Below are 19638 nucleotides of genomic sequence, written 5' to 3'. Positions count from 1 at the left end.
AGAAAAGAGAGACAAGAAAGAAAAGATTCCTGTACCTGGGATCTGACTGGCATTCAAATGTTAGATAAAAAATGAATGATTAAATGTTTGTACGTATGAAATACCAAACAGGTCTGTATGAAAAGGAAGAGTGGAAGGGTGGGCCCAGGACCTGAGGGTTCATAGTGTGCATTTGGAACAAAGCTGTCAAAAGGGCTTTGGTGGCACATGCCTGTAATCCCAGCAGCTCGGGAGGCTGAGGCAGGAGGATCAAGAGTTCAAAGCCAGCCTCAGCAACAGTGAGGCACTAAGCAACTCAGTGAGACCCTGTCTCTAAATAAAACACAAAATAGGGCTGGGGATGTGGCTCAGTCGTTGGGTGCCCCTAATTTCAATCCCCAGAACCCTCCAAAAGAAAAAAGGGCTTTGAACTCCAAGGAGGAACACCACAACGACCCTGAAACTATAGCTTGGGTTGTGGCTCCCAAAAGATATGTCCACATCTGAACCCCAGAACCTATGAATGCTATCTTACTTGGGAAAAGGGTCTTTGCTGAGGAAATTCAGTTTAGGACCTTACAAGGATAATATCTTACAAGGATAAAATCAGGGCAGACCCTAAATCCAATGACAAGTGTCTTCATAAGAGAAGAAAAGGTTTGGCCTCCCCAGGGAAACTGGCTGCCAGGGTCAGCAGGTGGGCATCTTCCATCCAGCAACTGCAACCAGACCTTGGGCTCAAACTTATTAAAAAGGACACTCAGGTAGAGTGACCTCACAATGCTCCTTTTCATAGGAAACCAGGCTGAAAGTATTCCAGCACTTTACATAGGGAGGACCGGATCTCGCGGGTCCAAGCTGTTAATCACAGTCTAATGTCATGTCTGGAAATTTTGCTGAACCTTTTGGTGGGTTTCCGTGGCCTTTTGGCAAAGCCTCTCCTCCTCCTCATCACCACAGGCAGACTTGGCAAGGGGAGAGTTTTAAGCGCAAACGTTGTCCCTCAGAAATAGTGGTTCTCTTTGCTCACCGCCCCCCCCAGCCATCATCTTCATGGCCGGCATTCAGAAGGCCTCTGGCCGGTGGTACTGAGATGGGATTTACCATTCCTGGCTCAACAATGAGATGCAGGGGCTCAGGTCAGAGTAGCAACTACATCCCTGGTTAGCCTCCCAGACCTTGGCTGGTTTCTGAGGACGGGCCTTGGCAGCTGTCACAGGAAGGCGCTCTGCTTATCCGGCCTGGAGATGGGAGACTGAGTTAGCCGAAGCTCTAGCAGAACCTGGAAGCACGGACAAGTTAAAAGGAGCGAGCAGCAGAGCAGCATGGTTGGCAGGGTCCCTCTCTGCATTGCGCGCACAGTTTCTGTGTCATTGTCTACTCCTTAGAGCAATCGTGGGAATATTTACAGTGGAAGAGCCCAAGAAATAAAGGCCTGAGGTTTCTTGGACAGTCTGGAGTTGACGTGCCTCAAGCCCCTGCTGTCAGTGATAAAGAAGCAGCGCTCAATGAGGCCAGTTCCTTAGGTACTTTGTGGATGGAAACCCACCTTGTGTCACTAAAACAACACTGACGGATTATCCCCTATGTAGAACCACGCCAGGCCTCTCCCAGGGACCGTCTCCTTAGTCCTCACGAAAACTATCAGAAGAACATTCTCTTCTTACCAACCCCATTTTACCATGGAGGAAACTGAGGCACGGGATGGGAAATGACCTACCCAATTGCTATAGTTTGGATCTTAAGTGGTTCCCCAAAGACCTACATGTTGAAGGCTTGGTCCCAAACTGTGGGAGGTGTAGAACTTTCTGGAGGTAGAGCCAAATGAAAAGAAGTTAGGTCACTGGGGACATGCCCTTGAAGGCAATCTTGGGCCCCTGGCACCTTCCTCTCTGTGCTTCCTGGCCAGCAGGAGGTGCACGGGCCTCTTCCGCATGCTGCCTCCATGATCCACGGTGTAGACACAGGACCAAAGCATCAGAGCCAGGTGACATGGACTCACACCTTTGAAACCGCGAACCAAAATAAACACCTTCTCCTTTTAAGTTGTTTGTATCAGGTACTTGTCCCAAGAGCAGAAATCTGTCACACCGAGGTCACCCAGCTGAAAAGCAGATTCAGGGTCTGAAGGCAGCCAGCCTGCCCTAAGCCTACCCTGGCATGCTAACGCACATCAAAATTGGTAAATTAAAAAAAAAAATCATTATTTACTAAATCTGCCACTCCCTAAAACTTTCCAATAGGAAATGAAAATGAGTATTAGAGTTAGTTCATTTATTTATTTGTTTATTTGCCATGCTGGGGATTAAAACCCAGGGCTGTGTGCTTGCAAGGCAAGCACTCTATCAACTGAGCTATATCCCCAGCCCTGAGTAGTTTATTTTTGTACAACTAAATAGTCTAGTGATTATACAGCAACAGAAATATCTTTACATATTGTTCACAGAAAGAAATATTCATGGCATGGCCTTCCTGGATCGGGTTCTTCTTTGCCATTGAATCCTGAAAAAGAAAAGGAAAGCGTACAGTTTAGGTCAAATCCTTCTTGGAATCAAGTCAAGAGCTGTGGGCAAGTTATTATAAGCATATTTTACAATTATATATCCATTTGACATGTCATAAATGTTCGGGTTGTTTTCCCCATAATCCGTATTTACGAGATTTGTTTTTGCTTTGTCTAATGAGGCCATTATGTTTGTATAAGTCCTACAGCCTCAGGGAACATCTCCCCCTCACATTTGCTGGGTCATTCTGTCTCCCAGCACAGGGACAGCGTCCGGGACTGCCTGCTGGGGTCCTGACGCTGGCGGAGGTCAGACAGGCTGTGAGGCAGCCTCAGCCCATATGCATGTGCTCCCAGGGCTACATCCTTGGAGAGGCCGAGGAGGTCTAGAACAGCCCTGCTGCCAGGGAATCTGCCAGATTTAAAGTCTGGGTCTCAGGGCCCCATTAAGTAGGGGGACCAGCCTTGCCGGGCTGTTCAGAAATGCCCCTGCTGTAGGGAGTTTAGTGGCCTCCAGGGGCTCCTTGGTGCACCCCTGGAGCACCAAGCACCAGGCAGCTCTAATGGGGGCTGGAACCGCCTGCTCCTGCCAGGCTGGGCTGGGGTCTCCATGATGCTGAGAACAGGAAGGGAGAGGGGACAGAGTCCCTGCTTTGAACAATGTGCTCCCCCTCCCCCCGCCCGCCGCACCTCTGAGACGCATAGCATGTGGGTGCAGAGAAAAGCTGCAGCCGTGCTGACCTTGGACTACCTACTGAGCCTTGTCCTCAAGGTTTCTTCCATTCCTTGACTGGGGGAAAAACAAAAAGAAAGGATTGACTTACAGACACTGCGATGCATCCGCCCGGGGCTTGTGTGCCGGTTCAGGTCTTCTCTCTGTTGAGCCCCGAGGTCTTGCTCTTCCCCTTGGGATTTCACTGCCTGACCTGGGACTCACCTGGTTAGCCCTCCCAGGTCTCTGGAGCGGCGCTCCAGGACTCTCACTGCCCCTAGAACCCTGACCTTACCCTCTCCCTACCCCCCCATAGCCTTCCATCAGTGGTGGGAAGACCCCCAAACCACAATCAGCACTTCTCAGCCTGGAGGCATCATGGAGATTACCACCTCTCCAAGTACTTTCTAGAGAACAGTGCACTAAGAGGTCATGCAAAGCAAAAACCAAAAAACCGTGTATGCGGGGTGGAAATGGGGAGGGGAGGGGTGGGAGGAGCTGCCCTGGGAAGCAGGAAGTTCCCTGTGGGGCGTCTGAGAGCCCTTGATGGGACAGGGTGCGTGTGTATCTTTATGAACGTTGAATGCAGCAGCTTCCAGTCTTATTCGATTTTTCAGGGTGCCTCTTAGCACCAGCGATTCACAGAGTGGACCTAGTGTGACTCACTTACCTTTCTGACACAGACACTGAGGATTGAGAGGGTAACGCACAGCTAGTGAATGGCAGATCAAAAACTAAGACTCCAGGACCTTTGCAAAAGCTTCTGCGTCACCTTGGAAGGAAGAGGGACCTGTGCCTGGCCTCCCATGACTGTATGTTTTAGGGGCCACTTGTCCCGGACACTACTGCTCAGGAATATGGACTCTGGTTTGCCCAGTGTCTGTCCATCAAGAGAACCTTCTCTCCTCACTTCCCAGACGCCTAGAACTCTGGTGCTCTCCCCCTGTGTCCTACTGGGTCCTTTCCTTTACAACCTGTAGGAGATTTTGACTGAGACACACCCTAAGTACAGGGAGAGGGAGTTCCCTCAGTATACAACAGTTCACCTCAGGGTCCTGGTCATGCCTGTCCTGCAGTGACATCGTAAAAGGGATGGCTACATCAGTGAATGGGGGTTAGAAAACGGAAAGGAGGAAATCTGTTATACCCTGAAGAGGAAAAACGGCCGTCCTAAGGTGGCTGCGGGGTCCTGCAACATAAACATAAAGGGTTATGTGGCCACGCTGCATCGCCAAAGGTCCTTCAAGCACGCCCAAGGGGGCCCTTCTCCTAAAGAGTCGTCCCAGACCAACAGCATAAGGACACCTGCAGATTCATTAGAAATGCCAATTTTCAGACCCAGCCCTGGACCTACTGAGTCCCTGGGGTGGGGCCCAGCCATCTACATTTTAACCTGGTAAATCTGGTGCATGGTCAAGTTTGAAAATCACCAGTGTCTGGGGTTGGTGCCCCTGACAGTGTCTCTCCCCAAGTTTGTACAATATCTTATGGGTCCCTGAGCCAGGGAGCAGATCTCCAGGGGCAGATGGCCCTGTGTGACTCTCTTGCGGAACTGGAGATGGAATAGTAGCATCCAGATGCTCTCCCCAGGCCTCCCCTGGGATTCCTTTCTGCCCCAGGCCAAGTTCAGGGAAACGCCAACTTCAGCGTCCAGGGAAGATGTGCAGGGTCACTCCTGGGGGACCCGTTTTTCCCAGAAGGTTCTAGAGGGACCTGTGTCTCCAAGCATTTCACTGCCTTCTCTCTGGAGCTCTTTGGAGGTTGTGTCGTCCCCAGAGCCCACATACCTTGTTGGTGAACTGCACGGCAGCAGCCCCCAGATCCTGCGAGGAAATGAGGCATAAGGTCAGGAACCACCACCAGGACCTGCAGGTGTCTTGCTGTGAGCCTGCTCCTCCCTCCCGGGGCCCTTCTAAGGTAGTCAGAAGGCAGGTACAAAAAAGCAGTTGAAGGGAACAGCTAACCTTGAGGCCCAAACCAAGTTCCTGCTCGGGAAGTCAATTGCTTGATTCGAGTTACTGTGTGTTTAATTTTCTTGCACCTCCTAATAGTTCCAAATTTGAAATGGATCCCTGAGTTTAGACAAAATTTCTTTTTTTTTTTTTTTTCTTTCTTTTTTATGGTACTAGGGGTTGAACTCAGGGGCTCTTTACCACTGAGCTACATCCCCAACCCTTTTTCTTTTGGGACAAGTTCTTGATAAGTTGCTGAGGCTAGCCTCAAACTTATGATCCTCCTGTCTCAGCCTCCCAGGTCACTGGAATTACAGGTGTGCACCACAGCACCCTGCCCAGTTAGGCAAATTTTCAATGACAAGCCATTTTGGCATCTTCATTTGCTCTTCACCTATGAACCTGGTGAAAGACTAAGACAGAGGAGACCTTAGAGCTTGCATGTGGTCCTCAGAGGAAGAGATAAACTGTTCTTGTGCTTAAGATGAAAAACTAGGATAAGTCCAGCATGGTGGTATGTGTTACAGACTGCGCAAGAATTACATATTGAGTCAAATTTAAAGGGAAGAAAGGGTTTTTAATGAGCAGGTCAGGCAAACAGTAGCTGGGAGCAAGTCAATGCCTCAAAGAACTCCCAGCACCTGAATTTTGGAAGTACAGAGTTTATAAAGACAAAACCACAAACACCACACATGTAGGTCAGAGAGACCCTGTAGAGACAGTTATTTTGATTACATGAGAGGATTGTTTTAATTGTACACGTCAGAGTCTTGAGTTATAAACTAGGGTGTAGGAAGGTCCTACTGTACTGACACATAGATGCAGCTTCAGGAGGCTGAAAGGAGAACATTATAAGCAAGCACACAATGGAGTCAGGTCAGAACAAAATGGCGTTACTTTGGTTCTTTTCCATTTCAGTGCATGCCTGTCATCCCAGCAGCTCGGGAGGTTGAGGCTGGAGGATCATGAGTTCAAAGTCAGTCTCAGTAACTGTCTCAAAATAAAAATTGAAAAGAAAAAAGAGGTTGGGGATGTGGCTCAGTCATTAAGTACCCTGGGAGGGCATCTCCCCAGTACAAATAAATAAATGAGTAAATAAGAATCAGTGTGGATGTAGCTGAGGGAAAGATCATCCCTGGGTCCTGTGCCCAATACGAAAAGAAAAGAAAAGAAAAAACAACCAGGTTTCCAGGAAATAAGCAGTTTCCTGGGGCTGGGAGGGTGGATCTTGGGGCTTTTAAGTTTTCAAGGTAAAACCTTAAAAACTAAGATGAGCTGATCACCTCACGTGGACTCAGGGTGTCCAAAAGAAATTTTCTTTAGTTTTTCCTACCATGCAGCAAAACTTTGATTCGTTGTTTGAACAGGCACCCTTCTTGCTGAAACTGATCATTTCTAAACTTTCTAAACTTGCAATAACCCTGAGATATGGACAAAGGGCAGAGAGGCCGATGGGAGTCACCAAGGCCAATTTCACCTGGGAGGGAGGACAGAAGTGAAAAACAATGCAAACCAAAGCAGAACTTCTGGGCGAACAGAGGAGAGGCAAGGAATTGGGCTGGCGGGGGCCCCTCTCTGCGGACTTTTGCGGTATCTCATGGGGTTAAAGAAAGGAAGGCCAAGGTCAAAGGACCCACCCTCCTGCCCAGCTCCCTGCCACCAGGAGCCTGAGATTCAAGGAGAGAATAAAAACGAGCCCCAAGGCAGCAGCGCACATCCAGCACAGTAGCAAATGAATTTTTAGTAGCACGGAAGCCTGGAAGAAGGAGCGGCGCACGTACTGGCTGCAGAAATCGCTTCATCCTTCTGCTGGCGAGCTTGGCAGCCAGGCGCATGAGAGGGTGCAGGGCAGGCAGCTGAAACAGAGGGACGGAGGGTCAGGCGGAGGCCGGGATGGAACCCCAGGGGCACTCCCCAGTCCAGGGCTCTGCACATTCCTTTTGACTCTCTTCCCTTACAAATGGGTTTAATTTTCAGAGTAAAATCCATTTCGGAGCCAAGCCTCAGAAATTTTATGTTTTCAATAAAGAACTGCTTGCCTTGATAGCCTGCTTCAATTCCAACACATCACTCACAAATGTTCCCACGGGGTCAGTGAGGCCTGGCACCAACCCCAGCTCTGCGCTCCTGGAATGGAGTGTTGTCTTAAAGCAGCAGCGCCTCGCAGATTCCTGCTGTCCAGATGGGCCCTCCTGTTCCACGGAGGAGGGGGAGGGCGACCCCCTGCTGCCTTACACTGCTCTCTGTGGTGCCCCCCACACCCAGGCAAACGCACCCAACCTTATCTAGTCCTGGGTGCTTTGGTTTAGAGTCACGGTTACTCTCTGCAGGGTGCGGTGGCGCACGCCTGTAATTCCAGCCGCTTGGGAGGCTGAGGCAGGAGGATCTAGAGTTCAAAGTCAGCCTCAGCAAAAGCGAGGGGCTAAGCAACTCAGTGAGACACTGTCCATAAATAAAACACAAAATAGGGCTGGGGATGTGGCTCAGTGGTCGAATGCCCCTGAGTTCAATCTCTGGTACCTACCAACCCACACCCCCCGGAAAAAAGAAGTTGCTGTCTGTCACACACAACTTTTCTTTCTCCTTTCATTGTTCTGTCTCCCTCTTTGGTGCCCGGGCCTTTGTTGATACATCCCCTGTCTTACCTGATCCCCAGTTGCTAGAACTATAAAACTGATGAGTCTTTGCCTCTTATGGAAAAAGTAATTTGCTGAGTATTTTCCTTCTAAATGATCCTTTTGAAGATTGGAAAATCTTCAATATATAAATAAGTGATTCTCTAATGGTAGAATTTCCAGCAACAGGACATCCAAACTAAAAGTTATAGTCTATGATCTTCCTAATATTCCCTCAAAGCATAGCCCACAGAAATTCACCTGCTCAAGCTGCTCCTGGGGTTAACTCAAATTTAAAAAAGAAGAGTCGATTGTTGATGGTTCTTATACCCATGACACATACACACCCTGACTGTCCCTGGAGATGCACAACTATGAGTTACTACTGGAGGGACAGTACTGTACATATCATAAAGCACTTTTCAAAATTTAAAAATGGAAGATAATAAGGAATAATTAAAATAAAGCACAGTACTAACCACGTTCTTCTTGCGCACCTTTTTAAGTGCATATTAAAAAAAATTGTTTCTTAGGTACTTTTCCTTCTCTGTAGTTTAGTGTTAACTTTCTAGATCTTTCTGCCACCCACCACCCCCATTCCACAGAGGAGAGAGATAATCCCTACAGCCTGGGGGGATCACCTAGGAAGACACTACCCTGGAGGTATCTAGAGGTTCCCTGCTTTTCTATTAGTCTGCACAAATATACTAATCTAGAAAAAATAAAAGGCATGTGGAAAAGAGTCACTTTTATAGAAGGAGATTGTGATAAAAATACTGACCCCAATGTTTCCTAGTTTTTCAGTTTTAACTGGATATGTTGGCTCCTGAGTCCTAGAGTAGTGAAACAAAAACTAAATACGAAAAAAAAAAGTTATATTAGTACCAAGTGTCACTTGCTCTAAACATGGAAGCCACACCCTTGTCACTGGGGTGGATGTTACTCACCCTTTTGAATATGTCTCGATTATCCTGGAAGGAGAAATGAGAGGGTGAGGCGTGTGGTTTTTGACTGACAGGCAACCCAAGCAGTTTTCGGTATCCTGGACAACTTAATGAATTTATTCATACATTAGGAAATACAGTGGCAATCTTAAAGCAATTCCTCCATGATGCAAATTTAATAAGACTATGGTTAGTGCAGGAGCTTACCATAAAGAAAGTTGTCAACAATACATCATCATTTTAAAACAGTATCCCTTTGCAATCTTTCAGGGGGGAAACCTACTCTCTAATGCATAGAAGACAGACTCTGATCGAGTCCCAGATGATTATTTGACGATGCGGTGAAATAAAATCATGTCTGTGGCCTTTTGTTTGCTGATGGATGTTTCCTAGTTTTTCCGGTTGGGTTCAAATTAACCAAGTGTTTTTGTGGTTTCCAAAAGTTTTCTGCATGAATTTTCACTCTTCTTGCAGAAAGCTCAAATTTTCATTTTTAAATCCTTGTTAGTGCATTACCCTGCCCTGGTTGACGCAGATAACAGACGTCTACACAGCATACCCGACTCACTGGCAGGCTGTGAAGGTGTTTGCAGAACACTGGTGTTCGTTTTCACATCCATACTTTATAAAATCGCTGAAGATGACGACTGGGAATGATCTTTAAATATGCTGACACGGATCCAGAAAGTACCCATCATCCACTTTATTCACAAATACTCTTTTTTTTTTTTAAACAAGGGATTGAAACCAGGACCCTCAACCCCTGAGCCACATCCCCAGTCATGTTGGGTACTTTACTTAGAGACGGGGTCTCACTGAGTTGCTTAGCACCTCGCCATTGCTGAGGCTGGCTTTGAACTCACAATCCTCCTGTCTCAGCCTCCAGAGCCACTGGGATTACAGGCAAGAACCACTGTGCTGAGCCAGCTTCGGGTCTTCCTGTTGGTATCTAGTCACAATAGTGCGTGTGTGTGTGTGTGTGTGTGTGTGTGCTCATAGACATTTATTAGGTCAACAATTGTTACTTGTACCATGTTCAGCAGCCTTTACAGTTACGTTTGTTTTTCAGGCTAAAAACAAGGAAGATGAGAATGGTTTTCCTGGTTCCAATCATCCCTCCCCACCTTTCCTTTGCACCTTCCATGTGTTATTTATTTTTATCTATTTTTCCAAGATAAAAACATGTGTAAGATTTTCCTCACCTATCTTTTCGTTCATTCCTCCAACTAAAACACACATCCCCTGAGAGCAGGTAGCTTTGTTTGTTGGGGTCACTGTGTATCCCCAGACCCTGGCCTAGGACATGCTCTCAATAAATATAATTTTTGAATGAATAGCAGGGTTCAGTTCACAAAAAAAGTTTGCCCTTTTCCCACTTAACTTCTGACCCCAGGTGGTGACCAGAGGCACAAAAGTGAGAAGTGTCTGAAGATGGCATTACTTGGTAGCTGCTCTCTGAATTGCCTCAAGATCAAAGTTCCCTGGCATCGCAGAGTTGGTTTCTTTTGGAAAATGGATCAGGCGTGGCCACAGAGCCCAGGTCACTCTGATAGCCACGGGGCAGTTGAGGGAATGAAGCCCCAGGACAGGAAGTAAAATGCTGAGGATCCCTTCTTGGGGCAGCCACAGCACAGTCTCTCCATAGCTTGGAAATAGTGGCACTTGCTCTCTGTAGTGGGAAACAGTGAGTGGGCTCAACTTTGGAAAACTGGAGAAGCTGGAAGGAAATCCATTCCAAGGGGGCTTTGCACTTAGGAAACCCACAACCCAGCTGCATGCTGAGGGTAGGAGATGGGGCAGCCCCACTGCCTCTGCTTTCGCTGGGAGCAACCTCACGGCCTGTTGGGATAGAGAAGTCCCTTCACTAAGGTGGGGAGGCAGTAGCAAGGGCGTGGAGGACCCTGAGTTCTACCTTGGAGTTTTGCTCCAGGTACCAAAGGCTCATTTGTAATGGCAAACTGAAACTAAGAAACAGGCATGATGAGTTCGTGAAGGTGGGCAGAGCAAGTGATATTTGAGTCTTGAAGAATGAGAATTAGTTCCATCAAGAGGCCAGGATGCCAGGCACAGTGGTACGTGCCTGCAGTCCCAGCAACTCCAGAAGCTACGGCAGAGGGATTGCAATTCCCAGGCCAGCGTGGGCGAATCAGCGATAGCTTGTCTCAAAATAGAAAACAGAAAGGCCAGGTGCGGTGGCACAGGCCTGTAATCCCAGTACTTTGGGGGCCTAGATTGGAGGATCGCAGGTTCAAAGCCAGCCTCAGTCACTTATCAAGGCCCTAAGCAATGCAAAGAGACTCTGTCTTAAAATTTAAAAAAAAAAATTAAAATTAAAAGGGCTGGGGATGTGGCTCAGAGGTTAAGTGCCCCTGGGTTCAATCCCTGGTACCAAAAACAAAAATAAAAACAAAAACAAACGAAAAAACAAAGGGCTAGTTGTATAGCTCAGCAGTAGACTGCTTCTGAGTTCAAGCCCAGTATCACAAAAGAATTTTTAAGAGACAATGGTAACCACTTCATGGTTACTGTCAAAAGCACTTCGCACATATTAGAGCAGCTGATCCTCACAACACAATGTGGGTGCAACTATGATATCCATATGACAGATGAAGAAACGGAGGCTCAGCATGGGTAAGAAAATGCCGAGATTGAACAGAGCTGGGTCCAAGCCCAGCTAGCTGATTTTACAGTCGGGGCGGCAACTGCAGCCTGAGAAGGACACAGAGGCATTTCTGGTAAAGGAAAAGACTGTGCAAAGATGGTAAGGGCCTGGAGCATTTGGGGACTAGTGAGATGTTGGGTGTGGCTGGCGCATAGCACGCAGGGGTTGGGGAGGGCTCGGAAGCAGGAGGCGTGGCCCAAGGCTCAAGGTGAGAAAAGGACTAGGCGAAGGCTCCCGGCCAATGTCCCATCTGCACTTTTAATGAAATCAACAATTACTTCGTATCCATTGATCTATTTTTGTTGGAGTAACTATAGTAACCACACTACATCAGTTTATAATGTATCATATCATATATCATGACACATGTGATTAATTTTATTATATGTGGTTATGATAATTGTAAGAATACACATGAACCACTAACAATTTTATGGTTGTTTAAGAGAAAAATTTGGTGTCTCCTAAAATATATCCTTACACACACACACATACACATACACACTTTACACACATACACAGCAATCTCCTGTGGGGAGCAGGGTAAGATATTTACTGAAGATATAAATCCTCACGTGAGCACGTGCACTTTTATAAGAACGATCAAGTGTATCATAGCATTTTCTTTTCTCTTTTACCTTAGGTTGGCTAAAGAGAGTTGCCTGCTGATTCAGACCATATGCCAGCCTCTAAAACAAAATAGGGAGAACGAATCAAAGACTGAATTTCTTGGTCCATAAAATCCTATTAGCACATATTTAAAATTCTAAAGCTGTCCCATTTATGAACACAGGATGGTTTTCTCATACAATGGTGGTGGATTTCAACCCAACTCTCAGAGTGCCTTAAAGGGACCATGAAAACAGCAACAGCGAGTTCTTGCTGCAATAAAAAATCTGATCTCGAAATAGATTTAAGTGAACACTATCCACATGATATTTTCAAGACCCAGACTAAATAAAAATCTCACCGTACGAACCAGAGCGTACCTCAAGCTGCACAGTGTTCACACCATCTGGAGGCTCGGCTAAAGGTTGAGAAACTCCTAGGATGAGAAATCATTAAAACATCAATTAGAGAAAAGAGGCCATAGCACTTACTTTCATGTCTTTGCTATGAAAAACATACAAAGGTTCTATTTAAACAATAAGCCATCAGAGAGCCATACCGTGGGGTCCAAGGGAAGGTAAGTTGTGATACAAAGTCCTTTGTAAGAGGACTTACAAAGGAAACACAGGTCTACTTACCACTAGCCATCTGAGATTTGTAGCAATGTTAATTTAAAACAGCATGGCTGTTAATTTACCAGGAGTTTCCAGTATAGGGGTTAGCAAAGCAGGAAAGGGGGGACCTGGTTTATATTTTTTATTGGGGGAGAGGTGCCAGGGATTGAACTCAGGGACACTTGACCACTGAGTCACATCCCCAGCTCTATTTTGTATTTTATTTAGAGACAGGATCTCACTGAGTTGCTTAGTGCCTCACTGTTGCTGAGGTTGGCTTTGAACTCTTGATCCTCCTGCTTCAGCCTCCGGAGCCCCCTGGGATTATAGGTGTGCACCACCGCACCTGGTGACCTGGTTTATCTTTTGATGGAAATTATAAGGATGGACTATCAGAAGATGGTGTCAACAGGGTCTGTGCCTCAGAACCAACTCTAAACTTTTGAGACTTCAGACACCTGTCTGACCAAACAAGTCCTCCAGGGGTGAGGTCCTGGGAAAAGTTGAGGCCAGCACCGTTGGATCCCACTCACCTTTTACTGACTTAAATGAAAATGCCTTAATTACATATGATTTGACACTTGAAAGAAAAGCTAATACTGCAGTGGAAAGAATCAACTGGACAGGTCAAACCTAACAAGATGAAATTCAACGGATACATATCAAACCTCAAATTTGGATTTCCTAAAATGTGGGACGGGGAATTTATGCCCCAGAGCAGTTTACATGTTTAAAAAAGACTACAGGTTATTTTGCTTCCTGCAGTCGTTATAAGCCAAGAGAAAGCTAAGGCAAACCTATGTTATAATTAAATTATTGTGTTTAAACCTCGAAAAGTAATAGTCTGCCTTCAAATGATACAACATGAGGTAGGTAAAGTAACTAAGCATAATTTTCTCTGGAAAGAGAAAAAATTAGGATGTGTATGTTAACTGCCTTCAACTATTTTGAGAACTGTCATAGTCTTATTTTGTATATTACCAAAAGAACAGAAATAGGGCTCACAGTTAGAAGTTACATGTGATCAGATATCAACTCAATGTAAAGAGATTTTCAGTGATGGCAATAATTCAATAATGCAAAGTGATGAAAACCAATACTGTAAGAATTTATTAGATGATTTGTGTTAATGAAAAGATAAAGATCACCAGGGTGGTGGCACATGCCCGTAATACCAGCAGCTCAGGAGGCTGAGGAAGGAGGATGGCAAGTTCAAAGTCAGACTCCACAACTCAGCAAGACTCTCAGCAACTTAGCAAGACTCAGTCTCGAAAAAATAAAACAGGGGAGTTAGAGATGTGGGTTAGTGGCCAAGCATCCCTGGGTTCAATCCCTGCTATATAAAAAAAGATAAAGATCATAGTGGCCCTACCTTCAGAGAACATAAATACATAAATCACATAAGGAAAGGAAGCAGCTGGCTATTTTAGGCTGGTAGTGAGTTGGAGGTCACTGAAAGTAACCAAACAGAATCTAAAAGACCTTCTGCAGGGAAACTGCAGGGTGGAAACTGCGGTCTGCAGGGTGGAACCTGATGACCTCCACAGCTCCTTGCAATGCGCAGGTGTTGTGATTTCACTTTAGGACATGACAAAACAAACACACTGCTGTTTGGAATGTTTTCTCTTTGAATATATTTGCAAAGATTTTCTACTTCTCTAAATCAAACTTCTAAAGGAAAAACCTAAACTTTTGTAAAAGCCCATGTTTCCAACAATAGCTTTTCTGCCACAACATACTTCCCTACATCCTATGGAAAATTGCAGAGATGCTGATAATCATTAGGGACTACAAAACCTGACCCCACCCCCTTGTTTCCTACGAGGTTCTGGTTCTTGCCATATGACCTCTATACCTGTCCTCAGTATTTGTCTGAAAGAATTAAAGTCAGCCTGCTCTAGGGATACATGTTTATAGCAGCACAGTTCACAATAGCCAAATTATGGAACCAAGCTAGGTGGCCATCAATAGCTAAAGAAAATGTGGTATATATACCAGATGGAGTTTTATTCAACCATAAAGAAGACCAGAACTATGTCATTTGCTGCAAAATGGATAGAATTAGAGAACATTATGTTAAGCGAATAAACCAGTCTCAGAAAGCCAAGGATCTCGTATGTATGTACCTATGGAAGCTAGAGGGGAAGAGGTGTAGGGTGGGGGTTATGGGGGGATTTTCTATTTTCAGGTGATTTCCTGAAAATAGGAGAGAGAACAGTAGCTGTAGGCCAGGGGAAGAGACCTGAGGGAAAGGAGAGATACTGGGGAATGAAATTGACCAAATTATGTAATGTGTGTGTTTGAATATGTAACAATGAACTCCATTATTGTGTACAATTATAATGCACTATTTTTTTTTTTTTTTTTTTTGCGGTGCTGGGGATTGAACCCAGGGCCTTGTGCTTGCGAGGCAGGCACTCTACCAACTGAGCTATATCCCCAGCCCTATAATGCACTATTTAAAAGAAGAGAAAAAAAAACAAATGCTCTTAGTTCAAGTTGGTGAGACGCCCGTGCAGGGTCAGCACCTTGGACAGCGCCCCGGGCCAAGGAGATGCAGGGCCAGGGCCTCTGCTTTGCACACTGGGAACCCGCCTGGGAGCCCCAGGGAAAGGCTTTGAGAAAAGACTCCTTTTTCCTTCCCGGTGTGCACTCCTCCCCCACCCCTCTCCAGCTGCGCATCAATTTCCAGTCTCTGGGACTGCAAACTCAGCGTTACCTCCTCAGTTCTCATCCCTTAAGAATTCCAGGACCACAGAGTGCTAAGCGGGGTCTTCCCCAGCTCACATAAGGGGCGAGCCTCACCCTTCACAATCTCAGCAGCACATGTTCAGGACACCCTGGGGTAGGAGCCCTGTAAAGACGGTTCCGCTCCTTTGGTAACAGGCTGCGACATCTCTCCGTGTCCATCCTCCCTTAAAGGGTTAGAAATAAACTGAAGCCAGAAAGCAGGAGGGCAGAAAGAGGGATAGATGAAGCAATGAAGCTTGCCTCCCTCCTGGACTGCCCTGAGGGGTCAAGGTCGTCTCAGTGTGTCTCAGAGGCCAGGTGAGGTCAGATGGTGCCCTTACCTGAGGAAGGGATCTGCAGCATGCAGAAGCAGTAGACAGCCAAGATGGGAGGGAGCTGGAGAAGAAGAGTCATCCTCAGAACCTGGTTTCTCCCTGCTGGCCACAGACGTGTGCTGCTAGGACAAGGGTCCAGCATTTCCCCAAGTTCCACAGGCACAGGCAACCTTGGCCCTGCGTCTGACCAGCCCAGTCAGTAGGTGCCTCACTTGCAACATCCTGGAGCCCATTGGCTGAGTACCAACCAGCTTTGACGCAGGAGGACCCTGACTTTCTCATAAATGTCATGCTGGGCCCTTATTCGTAGAATAATATCCTCCTGGTGTAAGCATTGTAGAGAGTCATCTTTTTCAACCCGGCAATAAAAATAAAAAGTGGAGATTCATAATTGTTATGCTATAATGGTCTGAGAAGCACTTCTGACTCAGGAAAGGCCTTCTCTCTCTCTCTCTCTCTCTCTCTCTCTCTCTCTCTCTCTCTCTCTCTCTCTCTCTATTGCTTTTGCTCTCTCTTTTAATCAAAGAAATGGGCATAAACCTACAAACTCTTTCACGCTGAAGTCTTACTTCCTAGAAGTGTTTATTTTCCACCACTAACTAAGGGTGTTTTGCATTCTTCGGTGCATCTGAGAAGGACAAAATTTGGAATCCTGGAGGTAATATTTCAAGAAGTCAAAAGTTCAATTAGAGTTCTGTGTTCTCCTTTTCAATCACAGTTAGAAATTTGCCTCTTTAAGCTTTTTCAGATTAGTTTCTACGAACAAGTTAAACATTTTTAATTGTCAGTATTCAAGAAAACATGACAATGTTATTATTCAATAATAATAAAAATGAAATTACTCCATCTGCTGAGTTCCTACATATTGGGATTTGTTTTAGACAGTTCACAGAGATTATTTCACACAGTTCTCAAAGAAAATGGATAATAAATGTGTCATTATCCGACATTTATGACTCAAGAAACTGAGGCTAGGAGAGATTTAGGAATTTAGCTATCAAGGGGGAGAGCAGGAATTTGAACCCAACACTACTGGGTCCAGTCACATCTGTAAGAATTTTAGTTAAGAAATTTGTCTTTTTAAAAGAGCTTCCTTAGGGTTAGATACAGGATAGAAAGAAGGGAAATGAAGTCTTCTATTTCTTGCAAAAAGGGTAACATATATAGCACACATTGGAATAAATAGGTAGGTATACCTCTAATTTTTGCCCATTTGGAGATTAGAGGGGGAAATAAAAACTGTCGAATACTTTCATTGTTCCTCAAACATGTTAATACTTTGTTGGTTGGTTTGTTGTGTGCACACTTTTTAAAGCATTTTTTATAATTTTTCAAGTTGACTTACTTTACCTAAGTCAAGTTATATAATTTTTTAAATGAGTGAACTTTTAAAGAATAATTCCAGGTGACAGTTGCTCAGAAGAGTCTATTTGTGACTTAAAATGTGGTGTTTCTGCAAAAAAAAAAAAAAAAAAAAAAAAAATTCAATTCACAACACAGAGGGAAAGTTGAACTACTTTACAGCCATAATATTTTGCCTACTTCCTTGAGCTAGCAAGAAATAGAAATGTCTATTTATTATTTAGCACTTTGGTTCAAGGAGAACAAACTAAGTTTTTTTTTTTCATACTAGGCCAGAGATTACGCCATTTCTATTAAAATATATCTACTGCCTAATAGCAAATCTTTACTGAATAAAAGAAAAACATGAACAAGTGCTTTTTGAACATAAACCACTTATCTAAATGATACTAAACACAATTACTTCAAACATTTTAGATAAACAAGACACATAACAACAAAGGTTTGTGGCAGTTCTACTAAGTGTTAATCAAGTACTTCTTGAACATTTGGTCTAGGCCCATCAGTAAACTGGTGCTATAAATACAAACATGTTTTCCAAATAAACATCTGTGACCACTGCAATTTGTATCAAACTTATGTCTCCTTTGCATTTTGTCCACATTATTTCTTGGATATTCAGGACAAAAATATAAATAAAAATTTTATTTTGAATGCTAATTCAGAAATGGAAAAACATAAGAAAAAAATATGCATCATTGCTATTCAAAAACATAGGTATGGACCATGCTGTGTCTCAAAATAATGTATAGGTTGAAGTTCTAAACCCTAATGTGACTGTATTTAAAGGCAGGACTTTCTTCCAAGAGGTAACCAAAGTTAAAGGAGGTCATAAGAGTGGGCTCTAACTGAAGAGGACTGGAGTCCTTATAAGAACAGAAAGAGACCTCAGAGATCTGTCTGTCTGTCTGTCTGTCTGTCTCATTCCTGGAGTGTAAACAGAGGAAATGCTCTGAAGGACAGAGAGGAAGGAGTCTATCTGCAAGCCAAGGAAAGGGGCCTTGCCAGAACCCTCTGGCTCCTTGACCTTAGACCTGCAGCCTCCAGAGCAGTGAGAAAATGAATTTCTGCAGTGAGAAAATAAATTTCGGTCTGTGGCATTTTGTTATGGAAGTCCAAGCAGAATGATACAAACATAAATACATTTTAGTCAATTCGAGACACAAAATAAAATAAAATAAATGAAAAGTAAAGTTGGAAACTCTCGTTGTGTTCACATTTTATGGTTATCCATTTTCTACCAGAAAACCCAAAGGAATCAACTGACAAATTATTAGAATAAAAGTTTACCATATTGACCAGATTCAAAGAAAATTTCTTTCAGGAATAATTTTCTTAGGGACAAAAATAAGATTTTGAATGTATTAGAAAACACCAATAGCTTTAAATGCTATAAAATATCAAGGACTAAATGGAATAAAAAATATGCACTACATTAAAGAAGAAAACTAAAAAATTTTACTAAAGGATTTGAATATTCATTTATTCACGAATAAATGAAAAGATGCTTATTGTCCTAAACAAGAGTCAATGTTGTTTAAGTTACAATTAACTACAAATTCATCTATAAACTTTGTATAATCCTTAATTAAAATCAAAATCACCTTTTCATGGCATTTAAAAACTGATTCTGAAATTAATTTGGGAGAGAAAATATCCAAGAATATTTGACAAATTTTGGGGAAACCCTCCTGACACTGTGTCAATATCAAAATGAATTAGAGGGTAGTAGTAATTGCATTATTGTGGTAGTAATTTTGTTATTGATCCAGTAACAGGCAAATAGATCAAGAGAAGGGAACAGAGTCTTGAAGCAGATTAATTTAGTATGAAACAAAGGTGGCATTTCAAATCAGTGAAAATGGCAAACTGCTCAATAAATGGTGTTCAGGACAATTGGCCAATCATTTGGGAAAACAGTTTTCCCAAACTCACACTCTAAAATTAAAACAAATCCCAGAAGGTTAACAAACTAAACCTGGCACACACACACAGTATTGTAAATGTTTTTAAACTGTCTATATATTATGCTGTTTTGACATTTCCAGAGCCTTTCTGGTTGGAGAGACACCAACCTTCCCAGGGCTAGACAATTATTAGAAGAAACAAAGACTTGGCCAGGAACATACCTGCTGTAGTTTAGATCCAGAGTGCTCCCCAGGGGCCCATGTGTGTGAAGGCTTGGTCGCCAGCCTGCTGTGCTATTGGGAAGTGGTGGAACCTTTAGGAGGTGGGGTCTATTGGGAGGAAGTTAGGCTATTGGTGGTGAACCCTTGAAGGGGATATTGGAGCCCCAGCTCCTTCCTGTTTCTGTCTTTGCTTCCTGATCACAGTAAGGTAAACAAATTTCCTCTACCACACACTTCAGCCATAATGTATTGCCTCACCATGGACACAAAAATCAATGGAGTCAAGTGACTATGGAGAGAAATATCTGAACCCATGAGACAAAACAAACCTTTCCTCCTTTTAAATTGTTCCTCAGGTATTTTGTCACAACAGAAAACCAACATGATACATTCCAAATGCAAATTAACAATCCAGAGATGTAACTCCTCTACTTGGTCTCTGTACTGCAGGAGCCAATATTCCTCTGCCTTAGTCAGCCCAGAGCCAGGTAC

General features: G+C 44.3%; 1 protein-coding gene across 1 annotated transcript; it reads right to left on the bottom strand.

The window, feature by feature from the left end:
• Positions 1-1192: 1192 nt before the first annotated feature.
• Positions 1193-15779, bottom strand: Nms (neuromedin S). Its single transcript, XM_047523261.1, has 8 exons — positions 15662-15779; positions 12357-12412; positions 12006-12056; positions 8709-8732; positions 6928-7002; positions 4982-5017; positions 4342-4383; positions 1193-1261 (listed from the first exon to the last, which is right to left on the bottom strand). Exons 1-8 carry the CDS (start codon positions 15732-15734, stop codon positions 1193-1195), a joined length of 426 nt encoding a protein of 141 aa, XP_047379217.1. The 5' UTR covers positions 15735-15779.
• Between the last annotated feature and the right edge of the window lie 3859 nt (positions 15780-19638).

The sequence above is a fragment of the Sciurus carolinensis genome, chromosome 13 (genome assembly GCF_902686445.1).
Source record: "Sciurus carolinensis chromosome 13, mSciCar1.2, whole genome shotgun sequence".
NCBI classification, from domain to species: domain Eukaryota; kingdom Metazoa; phylum Chordata; class Mammalia; order Rodentia; family Sciuridae; genus Sciurus; species Sciurus carolinensis.
This window is presented reverse-complemented; position numbering and strand designations above follow the sequence as displayed.

Coding starts and splice junctions, on each gene's coding strand:
- Nms (XM_047523261.1), bottom strand. CDS start 15,734: ATGACTCTTCTTCTCCAGCTCCCTCCCATCTTGGCTGTCTACTGCTTC. Junction 7,003..8,708: donor ATCGAGACATATTCAAAAGG/GTGAGTAACATC, acceptor CCTCTGTTTCAG/CTGCCTGCCCTGCACCCTCT. Junction 5,018..6,927: donor TGAAGCGATTTCTGCAGCCA/GTACGTGCGCCG, acceptor ATTTCCTCGCAG/GATCTGGGGGCTGCTGCCGT.